The sequence below is a fragment of the Mesoplodon densirostris genome, chromosome 9 (genome assembly GCF_025265405.1).
Source record: "Mesoplodon densirostris isolate mMesDen1 chromosome 9, mMesDen1 primary haplotype, whole genome shotgun sequence".
NCBI classification, from domain to species: domain Eukaryota; kingdom Metazoa; phylum Chordata; class Mammalia; order Artiodactyla; family Ziphiidae; genus Mesoplodon; species Mesoplodon densirostris.
In genome coordinates, this window is record NC_082669.1 from 21,638,445 (window position 1) to 21,659,523 (window position 21,079).

The 21,079-nt window shown below is 41.3% G+C and overlaps 1 protein-coding gene across 2 annotated transcripts in view; it reads left to right on the plus strand.

Annotated features, from left to right (window-relative positions):
• Positions 1-21,079, plus strand: part of POU6F2 (POU class 6 homeobox 2) — a 480,044-nt gene that overhangs the window by 207,002 nt on the left and 251,963 nt on the right. For both annotated transcript variants that reach the window (XM_060108430.1, XM_060108432.1), the window contains 2 exons: positions 14,055-14,146; positions 16,933-17,161. In XM_060108430.1, the coding sequence (XP_059964413.1) occupies positions 14,055-14,146; positions 16,933-17,161 (321 nt within the window). The remainder of the gene's footprint in view (positions 1-14,054; positions 14,147-16,932; positions 17,162-21,079) is intronic.

The window sequence follows — 21,079 nt, forward strand, 5'->3', positions numbered from 1 at the left end:
ATCCCAGCTCCTCTTCCTCCTCCTCCTTAAAAAAAAAAAAAAAAAGCTGTGGATGTATGTCTGTTACTTAAATTTTCTGACCTGAGTTCTAATATCATGGGGCTGGTACGAAGATGAAATCAGGTGACATATGTAGAATATTCTAGTCTGTTGCCAGACTGATGCTCTACAACTGTTAGTTTCTTTCCCCGATCCCTTCTTTTTTTTCCTTTTTTTTTTTGGCGGTACGCGGGCCTCTCACTGCCGTGGCCTCTCCCATTGCGGAGCACAGGCTCCGGACGTGCAGGCTCAGCGGCCATGGCTCACGGGCCCAGCCGCTCCGTGGCATGTGGGATCTTCCTGGACCGGGGCACGAACCCGCATCCCCTGCATTGGCAGGCAGACTCTTAACCACTGCGCCACCAGGGAAGCCCTCCCCGATCCCTTCTTGATTGAATCTATTTCTTCTAAATAAGGCATTTTGTCATATTCCAGTCATAAAAGTCTGACCCACCAAATCTTGAGGATATTTAGAGATTAAATGTAAAATTTCCAGTTTATGCTATCGCTTGTTCTCTGTGCCATAATTTATAGATATATAAAGGCCAATGAGTACTAAAGTATTTTATTCATTCTGAGATACACAGCTTTCCTCCTCATAATTTAATGTGACATCTTAAAGGGAAAATTTTAGGATAAAAATTGGGGTGTGTCTTATAATCAGTGTCATGTCATGGTTTAATTAGCAGCTTGTTTTCTTTCTTAGTGCAACATAAAATATTCGTGAATTTTACATCTGTAGCGTCCTAGATTTGGTATATATTTTATTTTATTTTATTTTATTATTATTATTTTTTTTTCGGTATGCGGGCCTCTCACTGTTGTGGCCTCCCCCGTTGCGGAGCACAGGCTCCGGACGCGCAGGCTCCGGACGCACAGGCTCAGCGGCCATGGCTCACAGGCCCAGCCGCTCCGCGGCATATGGGATCCTCCCAGACCGGGGCGCGAACCCGTATCCCCTGCATCGGCAGGCGGACTCTCAACCACTGCGCCACCAGGAAGGCCCATGGTATATATTTTAAAATGACTGGACAATGCTACTTCCACTATGTCACCTTTTCACTACTGAGTTAGCGGTCGGCTCTGTTTTCTACTTCAATGCGGACACTACCGTTCTAAAGCCAAATGTAAACTCAAGAAGTAGATTTTTAAAGTATTTGGACTTAGAACCTTACTGTTATAATCTGAGTCCAAGTCATGTTTCGTAGGCATAATTTTTATAATGAGCTCTGACACAGATCCAAAAATAATATAACAAATGGAAATTGCTATGCATTTGATCCTATCATATAATGGAGTTAAAATAATGATTAAAAAAACAATCTGAACAAGTTCTGTGAAGCTTTTGTTCTATTTGACTTTAAGTGGAACAAAGTCTTCCAAACAAGAGGACAACAAAATAATGCTTTGCTAAACGGATAAAAGAATATGACCTAAGTCTATTAGTGATAGAACACTCTATGAATGCACTCAAGTTAATAGCATCTTTTAGCAATAGATACTTTTTCAATTACAGTAATGCTAAGAGATAAATAGGCTAAGTGAGAGAAAAATGGTCAGAGACACATGAATTGGACTAGTTTGGCTGTTTGGTTTTTTATAACCAATTCTCGGGGGTGGGGCAGCAGGTGGAAATCTAACCAACAATCTATTGATGGGTCATTAGTTTGAGTTTTTGTATTCTAGATCTACTTAATCTTATTACAGATGCAGTGTTTCATTACCCCATCTCCAAAGAAGGTTTTGCAGCACTTGGCAATTTGTACACAGTGAGTTGTGTGACATCCTTTTCTTCCTGCACAATCTTGTGCTGTCGTGCTGTCATAGACGCTTTATTACTGTAACGGCTTGCTAACTAGGTGTGATGCTACAGCTTCATGCAATGTAATTCCTCTGGGTGTATTTCCTTCCTGTCCTTTGCCGAGTTCTAAGTGACCCCACTTCCACCAATCTTTAGCTGCATGCAAGAGTGATTGCAAATTCTACCCTTTCAGAGTATCTGTGTAGAAATGCAATTTTATTTCAGCTTTAAGGGGTTTAAAATTTTTATTCCTCCTTTTTAAAGTGGCACTCTGGCTACTTTTGCAAAGAATGTGGTGCTCTCAGGGTAAATAACTGAAATATAGAGGCCAGACTCTTATCTTCATGGGCCCTCACCATGGAGAATCAGAGATATGGGTATGGAAGGAGGAAGTGTCAGGAAAATCGTCATAAATCACAGGGCAAGGGTATTGGGCTACATTTGGCATCAGTTTTGCTGTGTTTTAAAAAGGATAAATATGCTTCCCTTTGAGAACGTAGGAACAGCACTTCCCACTGTGAGCCTCTTCACTGGGAGTCCTCCCACCGGGTTGCACGGGGTGAGACATGCTCTAGGGTTATTACTGTGATTGAGAGTGTGCCTCTTGAACGTTTGCTTTTCCTACATTCTCACCTGCCCCCGCCTGACTTTTGTGAGAAAGGATGTAACAGTCCACTGCCAATGTCTGCTAAAAGTTGGGCGTTTTAGGTGCATGTACACTTTAAATGCCACCCAAGGGAGGAAAGGAAGGAAGGAAGGGAGGGAGGGAGGGAGGGAGGAAAAGAGTTGTAAACTCAAAACCAGTGCTTTTCACACTTTACTGTGAGTATGAATCCCCTGGGGATTTTCTTTCAATACAGATTTTGATTCAGTGGGTCTGAGACCCAGGTGGGCTGAGACCTGCAGGTCTGCCTTCCTAGCAAGGTCCCAAGTGGTGCTATGCTGCTGGCCCAGAGATCCCGTGGAGACCCTAAACTAAATAAAGCTGTCATTCTGCTTGTTATGAGCATTTTGTCAAAGGAGACCGGGGTGCTTACTTCTTAGGAACTGGTCAGGGTATGTCTGGGGAAAAAGTGGGGCACAGGAGCAGCCTGTCTCCTCCCATCATGTTCCATTTTCCTTTTTCCACCACCCACCTCCCAGACCTGGAAACTAGAGGTCTCCGGAGCCAGGGTTCACTGGGTACAGAAGAAAATATCCCCCAAATACAGTTTCTATCATGGTGTGGGATTTACCGTGTTCTGTCTCCCTGGAACGTTTCATTTGATACCTAGGGTAGTGTACGTGCTGGAGTTGGATGGAATTTGCATCAAATCCCAGTGCTGTTGTTCATTAACTGTGTGACTATAGGTGAGTTGTTTAAGCCGTTTAAACATCAGTTTCCACAGCTGTAAAAGGAGAATGATAATCCTGATAACACAGGGCTTCTTTGGAGATTTAATGAGAAAATGTAGACAAAATACTAAGCAAAGTGCCTGGCCCATAGTAAGTATTTGGTGAATGCTTATAAAATATTTGAGCAGTGGAGTAGTCTAGCCAATACAGATGTGGGCCTTCCATCAGTCGGATAGCCTGGGATATAGTCACCTCTCTGTCACTAACTAGGTATGTGAGTAATAAAGCTTAGTATCCTGTATAAATGGACATAATAATCATAAACACCTTACAGGGTTATTGTAAGGGTTGATAATATATGCAAAGTAATTAATGTATTACTTGGCACAAAGAACTTTATATATAAAGAAAATTATACTGATGTCTCTACAAAAGGATAGGCAAAAGAGGAATTATTTATTCAAAAGAAGAAACATTTTAGGAGTGTTTGGTCAGATATTTCTTATGCCTGGCGGAGTGAAAGGAGAGGGCTGCTGTGAGTCCTCACATCCTACCAGGTTGACCAGAAGCTGAATGCTCTGTGACAGACCAGTGTCCCTCTGCAACAAAGCAGACACTGGGCAAAGGGAGAAGGAGAAAAAAAAGTCCGATGCAATGAGTTTTTCATTAGTCTGAATTGCTTCAATTTAAAGGATTTTCCTTTAAACAGAGAACACATTCTTTGGTATGGGAGAAAGGCTTTAAAATACCTTTGTTGTAGGATTGTGAGAGTGCATGGCAGTTTAAAAAAATGTTTTTACTTGGCAAAATGAAATGCCGAGATCTTTCTATTCACGTGATCATTAGCGGTCTTCTTTAACTGGACTGCCTGTGAAGTCTCAGAGTCTGGGAAAGTCAACAGTCTGTGATGATCTAATCACCTGCTCTTCACAGTCACCGCGGATCGAGGGCCACACGCTTTCTGCATTGAGGGTCTCCGAGATCTTGTACCGCATATGTTATCAGAAGCGACTGCATCCAGAGGCCATCATTTCCAATTGAAATAATGATTTCTTCCGTGGTGGCTCATGGTTAGATCATATTCTGAATGTCAGATCAGCAGTCTCCTTGCTGCTGAAAGGTTGTGCAGAGTTCAGGCCTTTTGAGGGCATGTAGGTCTTGGAGAAGAGGGGAAACATACATCACTGTGGTTTCCAGCTGACTTCAGCCTAAGCCAGGAACTTGAGCTCATGTAACCACGATGCAGCGCTCTCTATGTCACCCTCACCTCCTTCTCAGACTTGGGGTCCAGGTATCTGCAGGCTCACCTTGCTTTATTGTGCTTCACTTTAATGTGATTCACAGTTACTGCAGTTTTTTTTTGTTTGTTTGTTTGTTTTTACAATTGAAGGTTTGTGGCTACCCCGTGTTATCAGATGATGGTTAGCATTTTTTAGAAGTATTTTTAAATTACGGTGTGTACATTTTTTTAGACGTAATGCTATTGCACACTTAATAGACTACAGTATAGTGTAAACATAACTTTTTTTTTTTTTTTTTTTTTTTTTTGTGGTACGCGGGCCTCTCACTGTTGTGGCCTCTTCCCGTTGCGGAGCACAGGCTCCAGACGCGCAGGCCCAGTGGCCATGGCTCACGGGCCCAGCCGCTCCGCGGCATGTGGGATCTTCCCAGACCGGGGCACGAACCTGTGTCCCCTGCATCGGCAGGCGGACTCTCAACCACTGCGCCACCAGGGAAGCCCTAAACATAACTTTTATAAGCACTGGGAAACCAAAAAATTTGTGTGACTCACTTTATTGCATTATTTGCTTTATTGTGGTGGTCTGGAACTGGACCCCCAGAGTCTCTGGGGTCTGCCTGCATTGGGGGCTGCTCAGCTAAGAACCTCAATAAACTGAAAACAGTTTAAAAACTCATAATGAGACTTTTGATGGGGCAGCTCTGTAGGTCTGGGGGGCCTCAAAGAGAGCCTTGCAGATATTAGATACAAACTCAAGTGTTGCTATAAGAGGCTGGAGTCTGGGCTGTTGCAAAAAGAATCACAGTGACCTCTACCCTACGGCTTGTCCCCCCGTTACTATAACGAAGGTAAGAAAAAATGGACTAGTTCCCCTCCCTTCCGCCTCATCCTCCTGCCCCAACACAGACACACACACACACACACACACACACAATTTTACAGCAGATTAGTTATCAGCTTTGACCATTTTTCAAGCATATTTAAGGTCAGTTCTCAGTAATTCTTGCACGTTTTACCATGGGTAGGTAACTTGAGAGGACCTTAAAGCTAGGCCAGTTATTCCACCTGAGAGTGTCTTGATCTCATCCCCTTGTTGTCAAACCTGGCAGCTGGTCAGGAGGGAAAAAAAAATCTGTGTTTATTGTTAGTGAAAGTGTAACATTGTTAGTAAAATAGGTCTACAACTGAAGGAAGAGACATCTTTTCTATGATTTTTCTTTTAAGGAATTCATGCCCTGTCTCCCCATTTTAGGGACAGGAAACTGAGAATGGATAGAAAACAAAACAAAGTTTTATCTTACTTTTCCAGCAAATGTGGTCACTGATAATAACATGATGATTTGTAAGTTTGGTTTCTTGTTGGAGAAAATAAGCCACGTCTAAATTCCTCTATAGACATAAACACTCTTATCAGAATTTACACTGATTTGGAAGATGGCTCTCAAAGAGTTGTAGGTTTATATGCAGTTTTTAAAACTTGAGGACCCTTGATGAGAAGGTCCCTTGGGCAGGGCCTGCTTCATGGGCCATCAACCACTGCAGGCACACAGGGCTCGCCACCCAGCAGGGTCCCATATTTGGAGTTTAAGGCTCTGAGGTCACCATCTTGAGATTCTTAATAATTTATCTTTGAAATTGTGTTTTGTGAGTCAAGTCCAATGGGGCGACAAGAGTGTGGGGTCAGAGGCAGGGAGGCTTGGAGCCTCTGGTGGTCCAGCCAGTACCTCCCTACCTCTCAGGACCGGGTAGTTCTCAGCCACCTGCTCTCTGCCCTGGGTGCCCCAGGACCCCCAGAAGCTGGAGTGTAACTGTCACCTTCTCTATTCTGCCCTTCTCAGTGTTCTAGACTCAGGTGCAGGGAGAGTCATAGGATCAGCATGCAACTCATCCCATCCAGGTGTCCAGCACAGCCCAGCAAGGAGGTTGCAATCCCTTGAGTCCACCCATCTACCGTGGTTTAAGGCAGCAGCCCTGGGGAAGGGGGAGATTGACTTCCCAGCCCCAGGTTAGTGACTTGGACTTGCATTTGGCACTGAGCCCCATAAATTATGTAGCCAGCCCGCATGTAAGGTTGAGCATAGATGAAGCGTAGAATCAAGCTCCCTGCATGGGCATAAAAACATAGGGTCTACACGACCTTTGTGTCCAGGGGACCCGTACCAGGGTCCTATCAGTAGGTTGAGAGCAAGCACTTCATCCCTGGATGCAGTGCAGTGTTGAACCTGGCCCCTAGCAATGACCTTGTCAGAGGAAGTGTCCCTTTCCTCGGAGAAGTGTGTTGAAATTAGCAAAGCTTCTTAGATCAAGAAGAGCATTTTAAAAATGAGACAAATCATTTTCAGGTGGTTTAAAATCTGTTTCTAAATTGTTTCAGCACACTCTGATACACATCTCCAACATTTTAGGAACAACTTACCTAAACACCAACGTACATACATAATACATACATACACACATACATGCATACATACACACATGCCAAGGCTCAGAGCTGACCTGCAGGAGATACAAAGGTGAGTGAGAAAGAATCTTTGCCCTGAAAGAATTTATACTCTTGTAGAGATAGCAGTGCTCATTGATCCGCACCCCAAAGCCCTCCACATGCCAACAGTGTGTTGTGGAATTTTGCTTAAGTATATTTGATGACTGTCTCTTTTTTCATCTCTTTCTGAGAGGAAGTATTTACAGAAATTGAGAACTTCATTGGCCTAGATATCGCAGGAGTTCAGCTCTGCTTTTATGAGATGGATGTGAAAACAAATGATAAAAAATTGTTGGAGGAAGACTGAAGGGAGATATAGGAAATTTTGAGAGAAAAAAACATCTTTAAAGGTTTCCAGAGCACACATAGACTAAGTCTACTTGGAGGACTGAAGCAAATACTGAATAATTTTGGTAGATATTACAAAAACATCTTCAGATAATCAAGTCCAAATAAGGGATTTTTGGGGTTTTTTGTTCTGCTTTACCTAGATATCTCGAATCTCCCTTTGACTTTTAATGCTTATGTACAGCCTTTAAATAAAGGTCAGCATTTAAAACCACCGAAGAAAAAATAAAATAAAATAAAACCACTGAGGACCTAGACCCCTCACTCAAAGATAACTGGATTTCCCTCCATCAAAGGCCAGATAAGTCACCTGCTAGAAGAATAAAGGAATCTATTCTTCCCATTAATGTCATCAGACATTTACTGTTCTACAGGCCGCAATGGGTGAGGTTACAAGTACTTGACAACAGAACTTGCAAAAATGCACAAACCCTAAGTTAATTAATGAATGTTTAATTTTCAAGTGTGGCTTATCTCTTTTAGAGTCTCCAATTCCACCAGGGGTCTGTATAGTGTTCTGGACGTAAATACATGTGTGGCCAGTATCATAAAGAAATCTCAACGGGCAATAAAAAATGGCAGACAGTGGCAATGACTTTGAAAAGATTTTTATAGACACCTCCACTCCCTCCTTGGCATTTAGTAACCTTGACGAAATTGAAAGAAAGGGACGTTTAATTTAGAGGGGGCTTCTGCCCCGCTTAGCTGGGTTCACATGCCCAACATGAGATCATAATGCATTCAACTGTCCATCTTATAATCAGCAACCTCTGCCTCACCTCACTCCCCAGTGAAAACAGCAAACAGTGGGTAGGAAAGGTATAAATACCAGAAAAAGCTGAGGGAGCCCTGTGACCTTCTTGTGATTGTTTGTGCTAATGCATAACGGACAGAAACCCAAACTCTCCCTCTGAAGAATCGATCTGTTAAAAATGCATTGGTCGTGAATGAGGGAATCTCGTGCACTGAATATTGGAGGATGGCCAGCTGAAAGTGGAACTGGTGTATTCCGAGGAGCCACTCATATGTGCAAGTCTGTTTTCTCCTCAACCTGCCCCAGCCCTTGTATCCTCTTTGCAAAGGCAATGGGGTGAGGATCCAGAAAGGAGTATGCCCTCTCAGGATTAAACATGTTCTATTTGTTTCTTAAAATGACTTATTTGGAAGAGTCAACTCCAAAAAGACAGGTGTGGGCAAGGGGTAATGGTGGAGGGGGTCGCATTTAACACTCTATCCTGGAGTGCACATCTGTTTCACTCTTAGAGTTGCTAAGAGGTACTGAGTCTTGTTTGCCTCAGTTAATCAAAAACTCTTATACAAAAAGAAAGCCGTTTTCATTTGCAAAGGAAGACTGACTTACTATGAGGAATGCAGTGATGGTCATTCAGGAACTCTGACCTTGACTTGGTGGGGGGGCAGGGTGCAACTTCAGAGGCTCCCCCAGTCAGGAAGTTACTAAAAGTTACTAGGGTATCACTGCCCCCACCGCAGCTACCTAGATAGCTCAGGCTCTCCAGAGCAGAGAGAGCTGCCAGCAGATTTGCAGACTTTGCATACAAATCAGCACTGGAAAGATGGTGTCGGATGGACCAGTGCTCTGACAAGCAGGCATTTTAACAATTAAAATTAAATGTCATTGCAGTGTACCAGCCAAACTCCTGATCAGTCTTTCAGTGTCTCCAACATTTATGACTTATCCTTTCCTTAGCAGACTTCTATCAGGGGTCCCTGTGTTTACAGAAGTGACTTCTATTACATAGCTACTTTATTTTATTTTATTTTATTTTATTTTATTTATTTTAATTTCCTGGTCATCTTATTATTTATTTTTAAATTAAACACTCAAAAATTAAAGCCCAGGGCTTCCCTGGTGGTGCAGTGGTTAAGAATCCACCCGCCAATGCAGGGGACATGGGTTCAAGCCCTGGTCCGGGAATATCCCACATGCTGTGGAGCAACTAAGCCCGCGAGTGACAACTACTGAGCCCACGTGCCACAACTGCTGAAGCCCGTGCACCGCAACGAAGAGTAGCCCCTGCTCGCCACAACTAGAGAAAGCCCACACGCAGCAACGAAGACCCAACACAGCCAAAAATAAATAAATAAATAAATTTATTAAAAAAAATTAAAACCCATTAATACATTTTGATAATGGAAAAAAACTGAATGAAGATCCAAAACTGTAAACGTTATAGAAGACTAATTCATTTGCTTTTCAGTCAACAACATTCATTAGTTGCTACTGATAAAGTGAGAAAAGAAATAAATACAATGTAGCTATTTTAAATTTTTGTATGATCCCTTTTATTTATTTGTTTTTGGCTGCATTGAGCAGCATTTGGAACTTCCCTGACAAGGGATTGAACCCGAGCCCCCTGCAGTAGAAGCTCAGAGTCTTAACCACTGGGCCGTCAGGGCAGTCCTTACGATCCCTTTTAAAATCAGTTTTTACTCCTTGAAGTACCTGTAAACATTACAAAATAGATGCATCTGACATAGATTGCTAAACTAGAAGGCCACCAGGATTACAATGGAAGAATGCTCCAGGTAGAGGAGCTTGGAGGGCCAAGGGAGTAATGCTGGCTGATGACCCATCTGCTGTCGTAAAACTAATTGTATGTGGCATCCTCAATGCAGGGGAGATTCATACTTGCCTGAGCAGCATGTAAGCCACTGTTTTCTCCCCGTGGTCTTCTATCACCAGTGGAGTTTTATAAAACGTACACATGAGCCACCCTCTGGCTGCTCTGAAAGTAGCCTCATGAGGGATGTGAACCTCTGTGTGTTCAGGAAGCTCCACAGACCATCCTGATTCATAGGCCTGGGTAAGAGCTGCTGGTCTAAGCTATGGTCTGGGTGAGAATTGGGAAGCAAGTTGCCAGTATCTTTGTGCCATATTACCTGGTCATGCTACCAGGGACTAAAGGGAGGATTATCCATGCACATCTCACTTCACAGGCTCTTTAAAGACCTGACCATTTAGTTCAGATCCAAACATTTATCAAATGGTACAGAGCACGCAGTTAGGGTGGTGTGTGAGGAAACATGGACAACACACACAGGCATGGGCGTTTGTGTTGAGTTACTTGGGGCAGGTAAATATGATGGGCAAATTAAATAATACTAAATATTGTATTAAATATAAATTAAATCTTATTAACTAATGGTAGTCAAGAGAAAGAGCACTTTTGTGACAAGCATGCACTGTTCCAAGACATTTACAAATATATGTGCTCATTTAATCCTCACCATAGCAACCCTATGAATGACATACGATTATTTTCCCGGGTTTTTACAAGAGGAAGCTAGCGTATATATAAGTAAACTGGAAAACCAGCCCAAGTTCACCCAACTAGTTAAGGGGCAGGGCTAAATCTCAGTGCAAGGTAAGTTTCAAATTTAAGAGTCCTTGCTTTTAACCTGTACACCAAACTGCTTTTAATATCTAATTTAATAAAAATTGGAATAGATAACTAATAAGGACCTACTATATAGTACAGGGAACTCTACTCAGTACTCTGTAATGACTTATATGGGAAAAGAATCTAAGAAAGATTGGATATATGTATATGTATAACTGATTCACTTTGCTGTACAGCTGAAACTAACACAACATTGGAGTAAATCAACTATACTCCAATAAAAATTAAAAAAAAACAAAAAATCAGAATTACAGTCGAATTTTCTAAGAAGCTAATAATTTAGAGATAATTTCCAAAGTTTATGCTAAATAAGAGTAACTAGTGAAGTGGATGCCCATACCTATTTTAAAGGAATTATACCAGCCCCCAATTAAAAGCCCAACCTCTATTTCCATTGAGTGAATATTCAATCAATGTGAATGATGCCTACATTAAGAGCTGGGCATAAAGCAGTAAACCAGTGAACACAGGATCTGCCCTCCTGGAGCTCACAGTTGCTGCCTAGACTCTTAAATTCAGAACAGGCCACAGAGAGCTTTCTGGGCTTCTTTGATCTCCTTGATCTCCTAGCATATTTCCTAGGACCCTGATCGGGAGGAACCTGCCCAACCCATTTCAGTTCACATTTTCGTATCTGTGCCCGTACCTAACCTCAAATTCTCTGCTAATTTACGGCTGAGCGCTGCTTCAGAGCTCTCTGAAACTCTTAGCCAACGTCATTTATTCATTCTGATTACTGGATCTCCCTTCTGGCTCTGAGAAGGCCCCTGATTTGGGAGCCGCCTTATGACCCAGACAGATTAGTTTATGGTCTTACAAGGTTAAGTGTGATACATGTGTTTGGGGAAAATGGAGATGTGCATTAAGAAGAAACATTACTTTTTGATCCAGGCAGGAGAGCGTACATAATCTCCTCTAGAGCCTGTGAAAGACTTCATTTTACACATGAAATTGTGTGGGATTGCCCTGGACTGCACTGAACATGGTTTTTGAGAATAACCAGCCTCAAAACAAGCTGCTGTGCACTGGTGAGAGCCTCCAGCAACAGAGAATATAATGTAAGCAAATGTAATCTGTGTCAAGTTACAGGTAACAAAGACACAGTCTTGTTGACACAGTGCCTGGATGGGAGAGATCCCAAACATTACCACGATGTGTCATTAGGAACAGAATCAAAAAGTGAGCCTGGTATGCATGAAAGAAGTATGAGACAGAAGGGCCTGGCATAGTATAGAAAAAGTTTTTGATTAAGATAACATGTTTTTTAATTGTGTAAAAAGATTTTTCTCTTTCTCTGTGCATTGTCAAAGTTTTTCACAGACATAAAAATCCATGTCTGGCAAGCATAAAGAACAAACCCATTTTTTAAAAACATTTTCATAAACTAAACCAAAGCAGATTTTGAACCATTTGAGAATTTACGTTAATTGTCCAAAAGATCACTTTGGGACCTGGTTAGCTCTCTAAAAGTAAATAAAACTCTACTGAGAATTCTAAGGCAAAATAGGACTTGGGTCTATAAGAACTGAAGTTGTGAGATTTACACTGCATAATGCACCTCCCAGTTTAAAATGCCCTGCTACTCAAGCATGATAAATAAATCAAATATAAAAAATTTAGAAGAAAGGTCTCCTGCATGTTATGGGGAAATTGTGGGCATCTTATGATGGGCCATCTCTACCCTTGTTATTAAATGACAGCGATCATTAAAATGCCAAACATATTTTGACAGAATTCACTTTATAAAATGTCAGCAAGTCTGTGTTTTTATTAGTTTGTTCCAAATCAATTTAGAAATTTCAATAGAATGCTTGTAAGTATTCCCCAAGCAATGTCCATTCTTGACTTTCGGCACAAAAAAATATTACAAATTAATCAGATTTTCAGATTTCTGCATAATGGCTTTGCACATTTATTGCTTAATCCTATTATAAAATGCTGTTATGATTGACACGCGGCTGTGGAGATAGAAGTCAATTGAATAATATGTAGCAGTCAATTTTATTTGTAGCTTAATGTGCTGAAGTATTTTTTCCACATTTCCATTATTTATAAGTCTGTCCCTTTGAGAATATATAGAAGAATTTGTTTTAAATGAGCTAATAATACCTTCTTTAAAATTTATAAGTGTGACAGAATCATATCTTTTTTTTTTCTTGGTCATCCATAGCACACCAGTAAACAAGGTTTGAATTGTCTTCCACTTGCTATTCATAGGACAAACATCAGGAAAGAGGATCTTGTTAAGGATGGCTTGGAATTGGATTTCAATCACCAAGAAAACCAAAGCTACCAACTAAGACCCCTCAAAAATGGCTGCTAGCTTTATTTATCTGTTTGCTTGCTTATTTATTTATATATTTATGTTACTGCCACTATATCACCTTCTATGGTTTGTCCTGAAACAAAGCACATAAGCACACACAAAGAAACAATAGTGTTTAAGAAAGTTTGAAAGATCTGCTGTTTTGGTGGAATTTCATTTTTCACGCTTTAGCATCCAACAAAGGAAGTACATTATTGTCTATACTCACCACAGCGGGGATCCCTGGGGGTAGTGCAGGGGTAAGTCAGCACCCAGGAAATTTGCTGAAGGAGGTGCATGTGTTTTTTAGGACATAAGGAGCCACCCACAAGGACCTACCGTAGAGCACAGGGAACTCTACTCAGTATTTTGTAATAACCTATAAGGAAAAAGAATCTGATAAAGAATGTGTGTGTGTGTGTGTATATATATATATATATATATACGTATATATATGTATGTATGTATACATATATAGAAGTATATATGTATGTATAACTGAATCATTGTCCTGTACACCTGAAACTAACATGACATTGTAAATCAACTATACTTCAATTTTAAAAAAACAGAAAAGAAAAAGGCTTTGTTTTTAGGAAAACTCATCCATAAGATTCAGTACCTGAAGTGTGTATGGAGAAAGGGCTTAAGGGTACGAAGCCATATTAAGGGATAATATAGATGTGCTTGGTCGTGTCTGAGATCACGCTTTCTCTGGCTTTGGGAAATTAGATTAGCTGTTGCCCGCCTATGCATAAAGGATGCAGTTTCCCACACCGGGGCCATGTTGGCACACCCCCTGCAAACTGATGTATAATGCAAGCCTATTAGTGCGACTGATGATGGTGTCACTTTCTCTGCTGTCACAAGCCTTCTCCCTCTTAGAATGACTTTGTCCATCCCGAACGTCCGTTAGCATAATGTATGCAGTTGACAAGTGATTTGAGTACTGGAGCTATTGGTAAAGCACTCTGGCATATCATCTGTGCCTTAATGTTATGTGACATCACAGGAAAATGGGGTCATGGGCAGTTCCCGGGCTGGATCTTATATTAAGGGTGCGCTTCTCTTTTGAATTCCAGGGGCCAGAGGAAACCCGGCGCTGTCAGACCCAGGCACCCCTGAACAACACCAGGCCAGTCAGACCCACCCCCCGTTCCCGGTTGGGCCACAGGTCAGTATCTCTCAACTGCTGCATGTAGGATGGTTTAACCATATAAATAACCAAATAAATAATAATGAGTTAAAACCAATTAACTCCAACAGAGCAAAGATGGTGATAAATTTTTGTGTGGGAAACTGTATGGCTACATTATTTATTAAATACCATCAAGAAAAAAAATGTGTTAGCAGAACTCTTCTCTCTCTTTAAAGGGAATGTTGATTTTAATCATTTGGAAACATTTTTTCTTCTTAAAACCCACTACAATTGTGCTGTTGGTTATCATGCAGCTTTCTGGAAAGTAAAACTTTAATGACTGGAGTGTGAAGAAAATTAAGTTATTTCAACCTTACTATAGCCGTTTTTGAAATACAAGATGTGATTTAATTCAAAAAAGTTAATGCAATTTTAATGCAAGTTCAGCTTATTGGGTGTGACAATACTGTACATCATATATAGCTCCTGCATTAATAAAGAAATACATTCATTATTTTTTAAAGTCCAATATATGTTTTTTTGCAGCCTGGTGTGGTTATATGGAGATGTAGAACACAATTGTAAAAGGCTGGGCTTTTTTTTTTTTTTAACCTCTGTCATTTAGTGTGAAGTTCTCAGAGTTCACCCACTTTTATAGAAAAAGAAGCTGATCCTTGAGCCTTTCTCTGTCTTTGGTTGTCATTGTGGTTCCAGGAGATTAATCATTTTCAGCACTTTAGGGCTCATCAGTTCCAGGCTTGAAAACCCAAGTTTAGAGCTTGAGTTGGTCTTGACTTTCTTGTTCCAGCCCCTGCCAAGTCTCTCTATGGCCTCAGATTCCAAAGTCCATCTCAGAGCACGAATGCCTCTGTGCTCCAGACAGAAAGCCTGATCTCTTATGGAGCCTTAGAGGCAGTTTGACTGGGCATCTCAGAAACCAGCTTCTGAAGGCCATGCCCTTTCTAATTTCATGCTCGTGACGTTGTGTGTGTGCGTGTGTGTGTATGTGTGTGTGTGTGTGAACATACTGGGGTGACAAACTCCAGTGCCTCCAGGTTAGAAACATAGCACAACAGACCCAGACAGTGAGAAGCAGGGGACACTGGGACAAAGTGGACAGTGGATGCCCTGCTGTAAGCCCATTAATTCAATTTAAAAAATGCTGCAGGCCCTACCATCCAAATCTGTGGCCTGCATACAGTCTGAAGACTGCCCATTTGCCTTCCCTTTCATCATGGTATCACTACTGGCAGTGATATGATGCCAGCAATCTGAAGCTTATGACTCAGCCATCCCTCATTCTTCAAATAAAGCCACCCCCCTTCTCCGAATCTGTTCCATGTATTGAGAGGGAGTGAAACATGGGCTCTGGAGCAGCCTGGCTGGATCGGAATCCCCCCACCCCTCTGGATATGTGACTTTGGACAAATAACTAACTCAGTATGTCATTGATAGGACATCGGAGTTCATACACATTAAAATAGTGCCTGGCTATTAAATATTGGGCTTTGTACTATACCTACACTGAGTTACCTTTTACTTCATAGAATCATACTGCGTTAAAAACAAAAAAGTTGAAACTGCCCAATGAGAGTTTTTTATCAGCTCCTCTAGAAGAAAAATGGGCATGGGATTAGATCTTAAATGGCTCCTGCAGGGGTGCAATGAAAGTCCCGGATGAAGGATGCTAAGATCAGTGACCCTTTCAGTCACCTGGCCTGATTGGACAAGGAATCCTTCCTACATCATCCTGAAGATCCCCACCTGAGCTCACACGTGAGCTCAGATACACCTAGTGCCCAGAAGTACACACCTATATGGCTGCCTTTCCATATCAAACAATGGCTGTTGGATAGTGGATATAAACATGTGTTTTTAATGTCATTTTAACAGAGCAAAGAATATTAGTGTAATAACAAAAGACATTTTTTAAAGCTTTTCAAATTTATCCACATCAAATGTTTTTGTTTTTCTATATTCCTTTTTAGATCTTGTCATTATACATATATAATTTTACCATTTAATAATGCTTTGATCATCACTTGCTTAATTATTATCCAGTTAATTTTATATATTCTCATAAACATTTTCTGTTTTTCTAGAGGTGTCAGAATGATCCATTTTAAAGACTACATAATATCTTACCAAGTTTAGTACTATCAATATAACAAACTGGTTTTCAACATTTATATATTTTAAAATGTAATGCATATTTTCATTCATTTATATATTTTTTAAAAATTGTGTCTTCAGAAGCATATCCCAGGAGTATATTCTAAGTCAAAAGGGGATGAATATTTTTGTAGCCCTTGATATGGACTGCTTTCCAAAATGTTTATGCCAGTCCACCTGTCCTAAATCCATATAATGGTGTCACTACAGACTTACCAGCGTTGCATAAATCTTTTGCATTATTTTTGCTAATTTAATAGATGAAAATAGTATTTCATTGCTCTTCTGAGCCAATAAATTCCACTGATTCCAATGAGTTCTTTTTGGAAAAACAGGATAAATTAGCAGAGAGTTTCAAATATATGAGAGTAGGATCAAGTGAAAATCCATGGAAGAATAATGTATGTGTAGGGTATTACTTTGAAAGGTATTTGAGCTTTCCAAACCAAATGAAATTTTCCGAAAAGATTAATGAAATACAATTTCAATTTTTTTTCCTAGAAGTCAATCTTTTTTTTCTGGAATAAAACATGTCTCTTTGCTACTTGTTCAGGAACTTTCTGACCCAGCTTAAGTGGAAGAAGAATGCTCTAACATCCCATGTCTTGGTTCCACTGGAAAGTGAGCTGGGATTTTGTGTTTCCTTGCAGCCGCTTCTGACGGCCCAGCAGTTGGCCTCTGCTGTCACCGGTGTGAGGCCGGGAGGCACGCCGGCCCTCAACCAGCCTGTTCTCATCCCCTTCAGCATGGCCGGACAGCTAGGAGGGCAGCAAGGGCTGGTCCTCACACTGCCCACTGCGAATCTCACCAACATCCAAGGGCTGGTAGCAGCAGCTGCAGCTGGAGGCATTATGACTCTGCCACTGCAAACTCTACAAGGTAACCCACCGTGTCTCTGTGTCATGTAGGGCTCCATCCACTGGCCCATGCTCTCTGAAGTGGACAAGTGCCCTGAATGTTGAATGTAGTTCAGAGCTGCTTCCACCATAAAGGCTATGAAAGGCTTATGTAGGAAGCAAAGTTTTCAAGGTGTCTGTGAATCCTGAGTTTGCTCAAGCCATGGGCTTTATCAGTCCTCATGTCTTAACATTGACTTGAAACCTTTCAGGTCTTGTGGAAGCATTTATGAGCAATCATTGCATGACACATCAAAAACTTAGATGTAAAATGATTGTGATGTTATTTGAGGACCCGGATTATAATCTCATGAGTTCTTCAATTTAGCCATGTGCAAAGAAAGGTTAGACATTACTTGTTTGTGTGTGAAGTGTTTGGAACATTTCAAGTACAAGGTGTCATTTGGAATAATTAACTTATTATTTTTCTTACTAAGTATATTTTAGTTATAATTATTAAACAAAAATTATGTTATTTGAGGTCATATTTTGTAATGAGAAAAATAGACTTATATATAGAGCTCTTATCTTATGTAATCATGGGCATATAATAAGAGTTGGACTCAGGAAGAGTAGTTCTCTTCATATAACGAAGGTTTTAACTTTTCTTTAAAAGATTTGGTAACACTGACTGATAGACTGATTTACAAAAGACTGTCAGAGGAAGAACTGCTATGATGGAGAAGCAGCTTGAATGTGATGAGGATGCCTAAAAAAAGGGAAGACAAATTTATTTTGGACTGGTCAAAGGAGTTGTTTTCTCCACTGATATAAATGTTAGCAATTAAATTTTTTTTTTTTTTTTACAGAGTGAGAGTTTGGTTGGGCAAGTTTTCATAATAACAATTTAAAGTACTTTTTTAGTTGGTCTTAAGTCAGGGCTCCTTATAACCTATTAAAATGGTCAGAGTGTCAGTCCATAGATTAAGGAATAGACCAAGTAAGACCTGGTTAACTCTTGACCCAAACTTCTTTACACACCCTATGTTTTAATATCCCATCCATTGTTGCCACTTCTTGACTTTCACTTTAATGTTTAAAACAAAGTCTCTCTTATACCATTAAATTGTGCCAAGAAACCTGCCATTCATAAATCATGCATGCCTGGGACACGCTAATGCACAAACTTTGCTAGTTTCAAATCTGAGAGTGCCTGGGAAGCCAGGATCTCAAGATTAAGCAAATAAGGCAGGAATAAACAAGGTGAAAGCAAAAGCAACAAAGTGTAGGGAGAGGCTTTTTAATGTAGGTGGGTGATGAAATCTTAATGAAGAAACGGGCATTATCAAAATGCAGGCTTCCATTTGGAACATTTGCCCTTATGGGAATACTGAATGTTATAAATAAACATAAGCTCACAGAGCTCCCAGGTCATGAATTAATCCTGCTTGGTTAAAGTGGATGCCAAAGACAGAGTCCAAAAAAAAAAACCAGGCTTGTTATCTCTTTATTAAGGTTTGGTGTTCTTAGGATTTTAGTACCTGGTTATTTTTAAGGGTTCAACATGAGTGACTGGTCAAATGTGGACTTCCATCAAAATTTTCTCTCTTTTTTTAAAAAAAATCAAATTTAATATTAGTTTATAGTTTGGAATTTGGTTCTTTTTGGCACCTTTGGTTTCAGAAAATGAATCCTAATACTGGTATCCTGATTAAGTAGTTTCAATAAGAGTATTAGCTCTTTTTATCCCCTGGTGCTTCTCACACAATTTCCCTGTTGGCCTCATCTTCAGAAGAGTATTGGAATTGATGGTCAAGCTCTTGTCTACTACACAAGCACAAGGGGCTATTTCTCCCTTTGTCTCCATCTTTGAAATTTCAATGATGCTGGAGGCGAGTCAGGAGGTCATTACGAAAACACCTCCCAGCTGCAAGTCAGCCAGTTATAGGAAAAGCTTCCTACTTATTCTTAACCCTCAAGCTCTTCCTCCAAACACCTTTTTTCTTTGATATCCTTATGAATGAATCCCAACTCCTAAATTACTGTTACGGTCCAGGAAATTTCTCCTTTCCAGTTTCCTTCAGCTTTTTGTTCCTTTCATATCTTCCCACATAAGTTCTTCACCACCCAGACCTCATTAGTCTGAAAAGGGACCAGCCATCCTGGTTTGCCAAGGACTGGGGGTTTTCCTGGGGCATGTAATTTTCACCTTTGAAACCAGCAAAATCCCAGACAAACCAGAAAGAGATGGTCATCCTGCAAAAAGTCCAAGGGCAGTAAGGATGGGAATCAGCAAAACGTCTCATCTCTGCAAGGTGTCCAAGATCAGTGTCTGCCACCTGAAGGACAATGCCGATCCATCATCTTGTTGGCCAGCAGACAACCCAAGGATGATCTCACCACCTTTCGGAAACCTACTGTGGCCCTTAACAATCCCTTGGCCGCGTCTACAGCTTGTGTAGCTCCCCAGGTTATGTCATGGAAGGTAGTGGGACTCAGGATGGTGGGTGATGGCGGGTGGCCAGAAAGTCATCTGCGGGGGTCCTGATTGACTTTGAGACTGAGCCAGTCCTAGAAGTCCTTGAGTCTCATCCTTTTTCAAGGGTGGTGTTCCCGTAAATGGGTTATAATACCGGAGAAGGAGTCCTTACACAAATCTATACAACCGGCAGGGTAGAATGCTCTGTGCCCTCCCCATGGCCTGCTTCTAGACAATGAAAATGGAACCTCAGTCCAAGGCTTTTAAGAATCTTTTAAAACAACCAGTAAGTCTGCCCACCTATAATAGCTAGCCCACCTTCTCGCGTGATTTTACAAGACAGATTTGCTTCGTCAGTGTGAGGGGAAGAGACTGAATGCTCAACACTTCTGAAGTAGGACCTGTTTCCATAGGAGGCACTTAGTTCTGGATGGTTCCCCTTTTCCTCATTGTGAAGCATTAAGATTTTATTCACGGGGCTTCCCTGGTGGCGCAGTGGTTGAGAGTCCGCCTGCCGATGCAGGGGACACGGGTTCGTGCCCTGGTCTGGGAAGATCCCACATGCCGCGGAGCGGCTGGGCCCGTGAGCCATGGCCGCTGAGCCTGCGCGTCTGGAGCCTGTGCTCCGCAACGGGAGAGGCCACGACAGTGAGAGGCCCACATACCGCAAAAAAAAAAAGATTTTATTCACGAAATAAGTCTGCCAACTGGAATTGTCTTTGATTATTTCCCAACTTTCCTGCCCGGTCCTTCAGCCTATGCATTCTTCTAGCTCAAAAGCCACAAATTTGCTAAGAAAAAAAAAAAATGATATCAGTTTCTTAATGGTTTGAAATCCCAGGAATACATTTTCAAGTATCTTCCTCTTTACTAAAGGGCTTGAGAGCCGGTTCATTTACGTTCCGTATCAAGTGACATGGAATAGCTCTCAGAGCCTCGGAGGCCGGGATCCCTGCATGTATTTTAATGAGCACTAATGACACGTTACACGAGAGCAGCTCCTCTCTGCTCAGGCAGCAGGGGTCCCATCTCAGTCTCCTTCTCTGTGCATGGTCCCCAGACTGGCGGCATCAGCATCTCATCAAGGCTCCATCCCAGACACCCTGAACAGAATCTGCGTTCTTAAAAGGAGGCTCCTGTGCACACTCAAGTTTAAGAAAGCCTGCTCCAAGGAGCTTTTTCAAAACTCATTTGGCCCTCCCCCACTATCTCCAGCAGCGTCCTCCAGACTCCCAGCACCTTAGGGTCACCGGGAGCCATGCGACTGTGATAAGCACCGTCACTAATTCTCCTGATCTCCCTCACCACCCCAGGCCTCTAAATGATGATAATGACCAAAAGGAATAACTTATTTGAGAACGTGTCCGCTTCTATCAGGACAGTTATATCCCCAACACCAAGAGGTATTCCCTTGCATAATTAAAACACAGGGAAGCCCTTGTTCTGAGATTTTATCCAGAAAAAGCTTTGCATCCTGAAAAA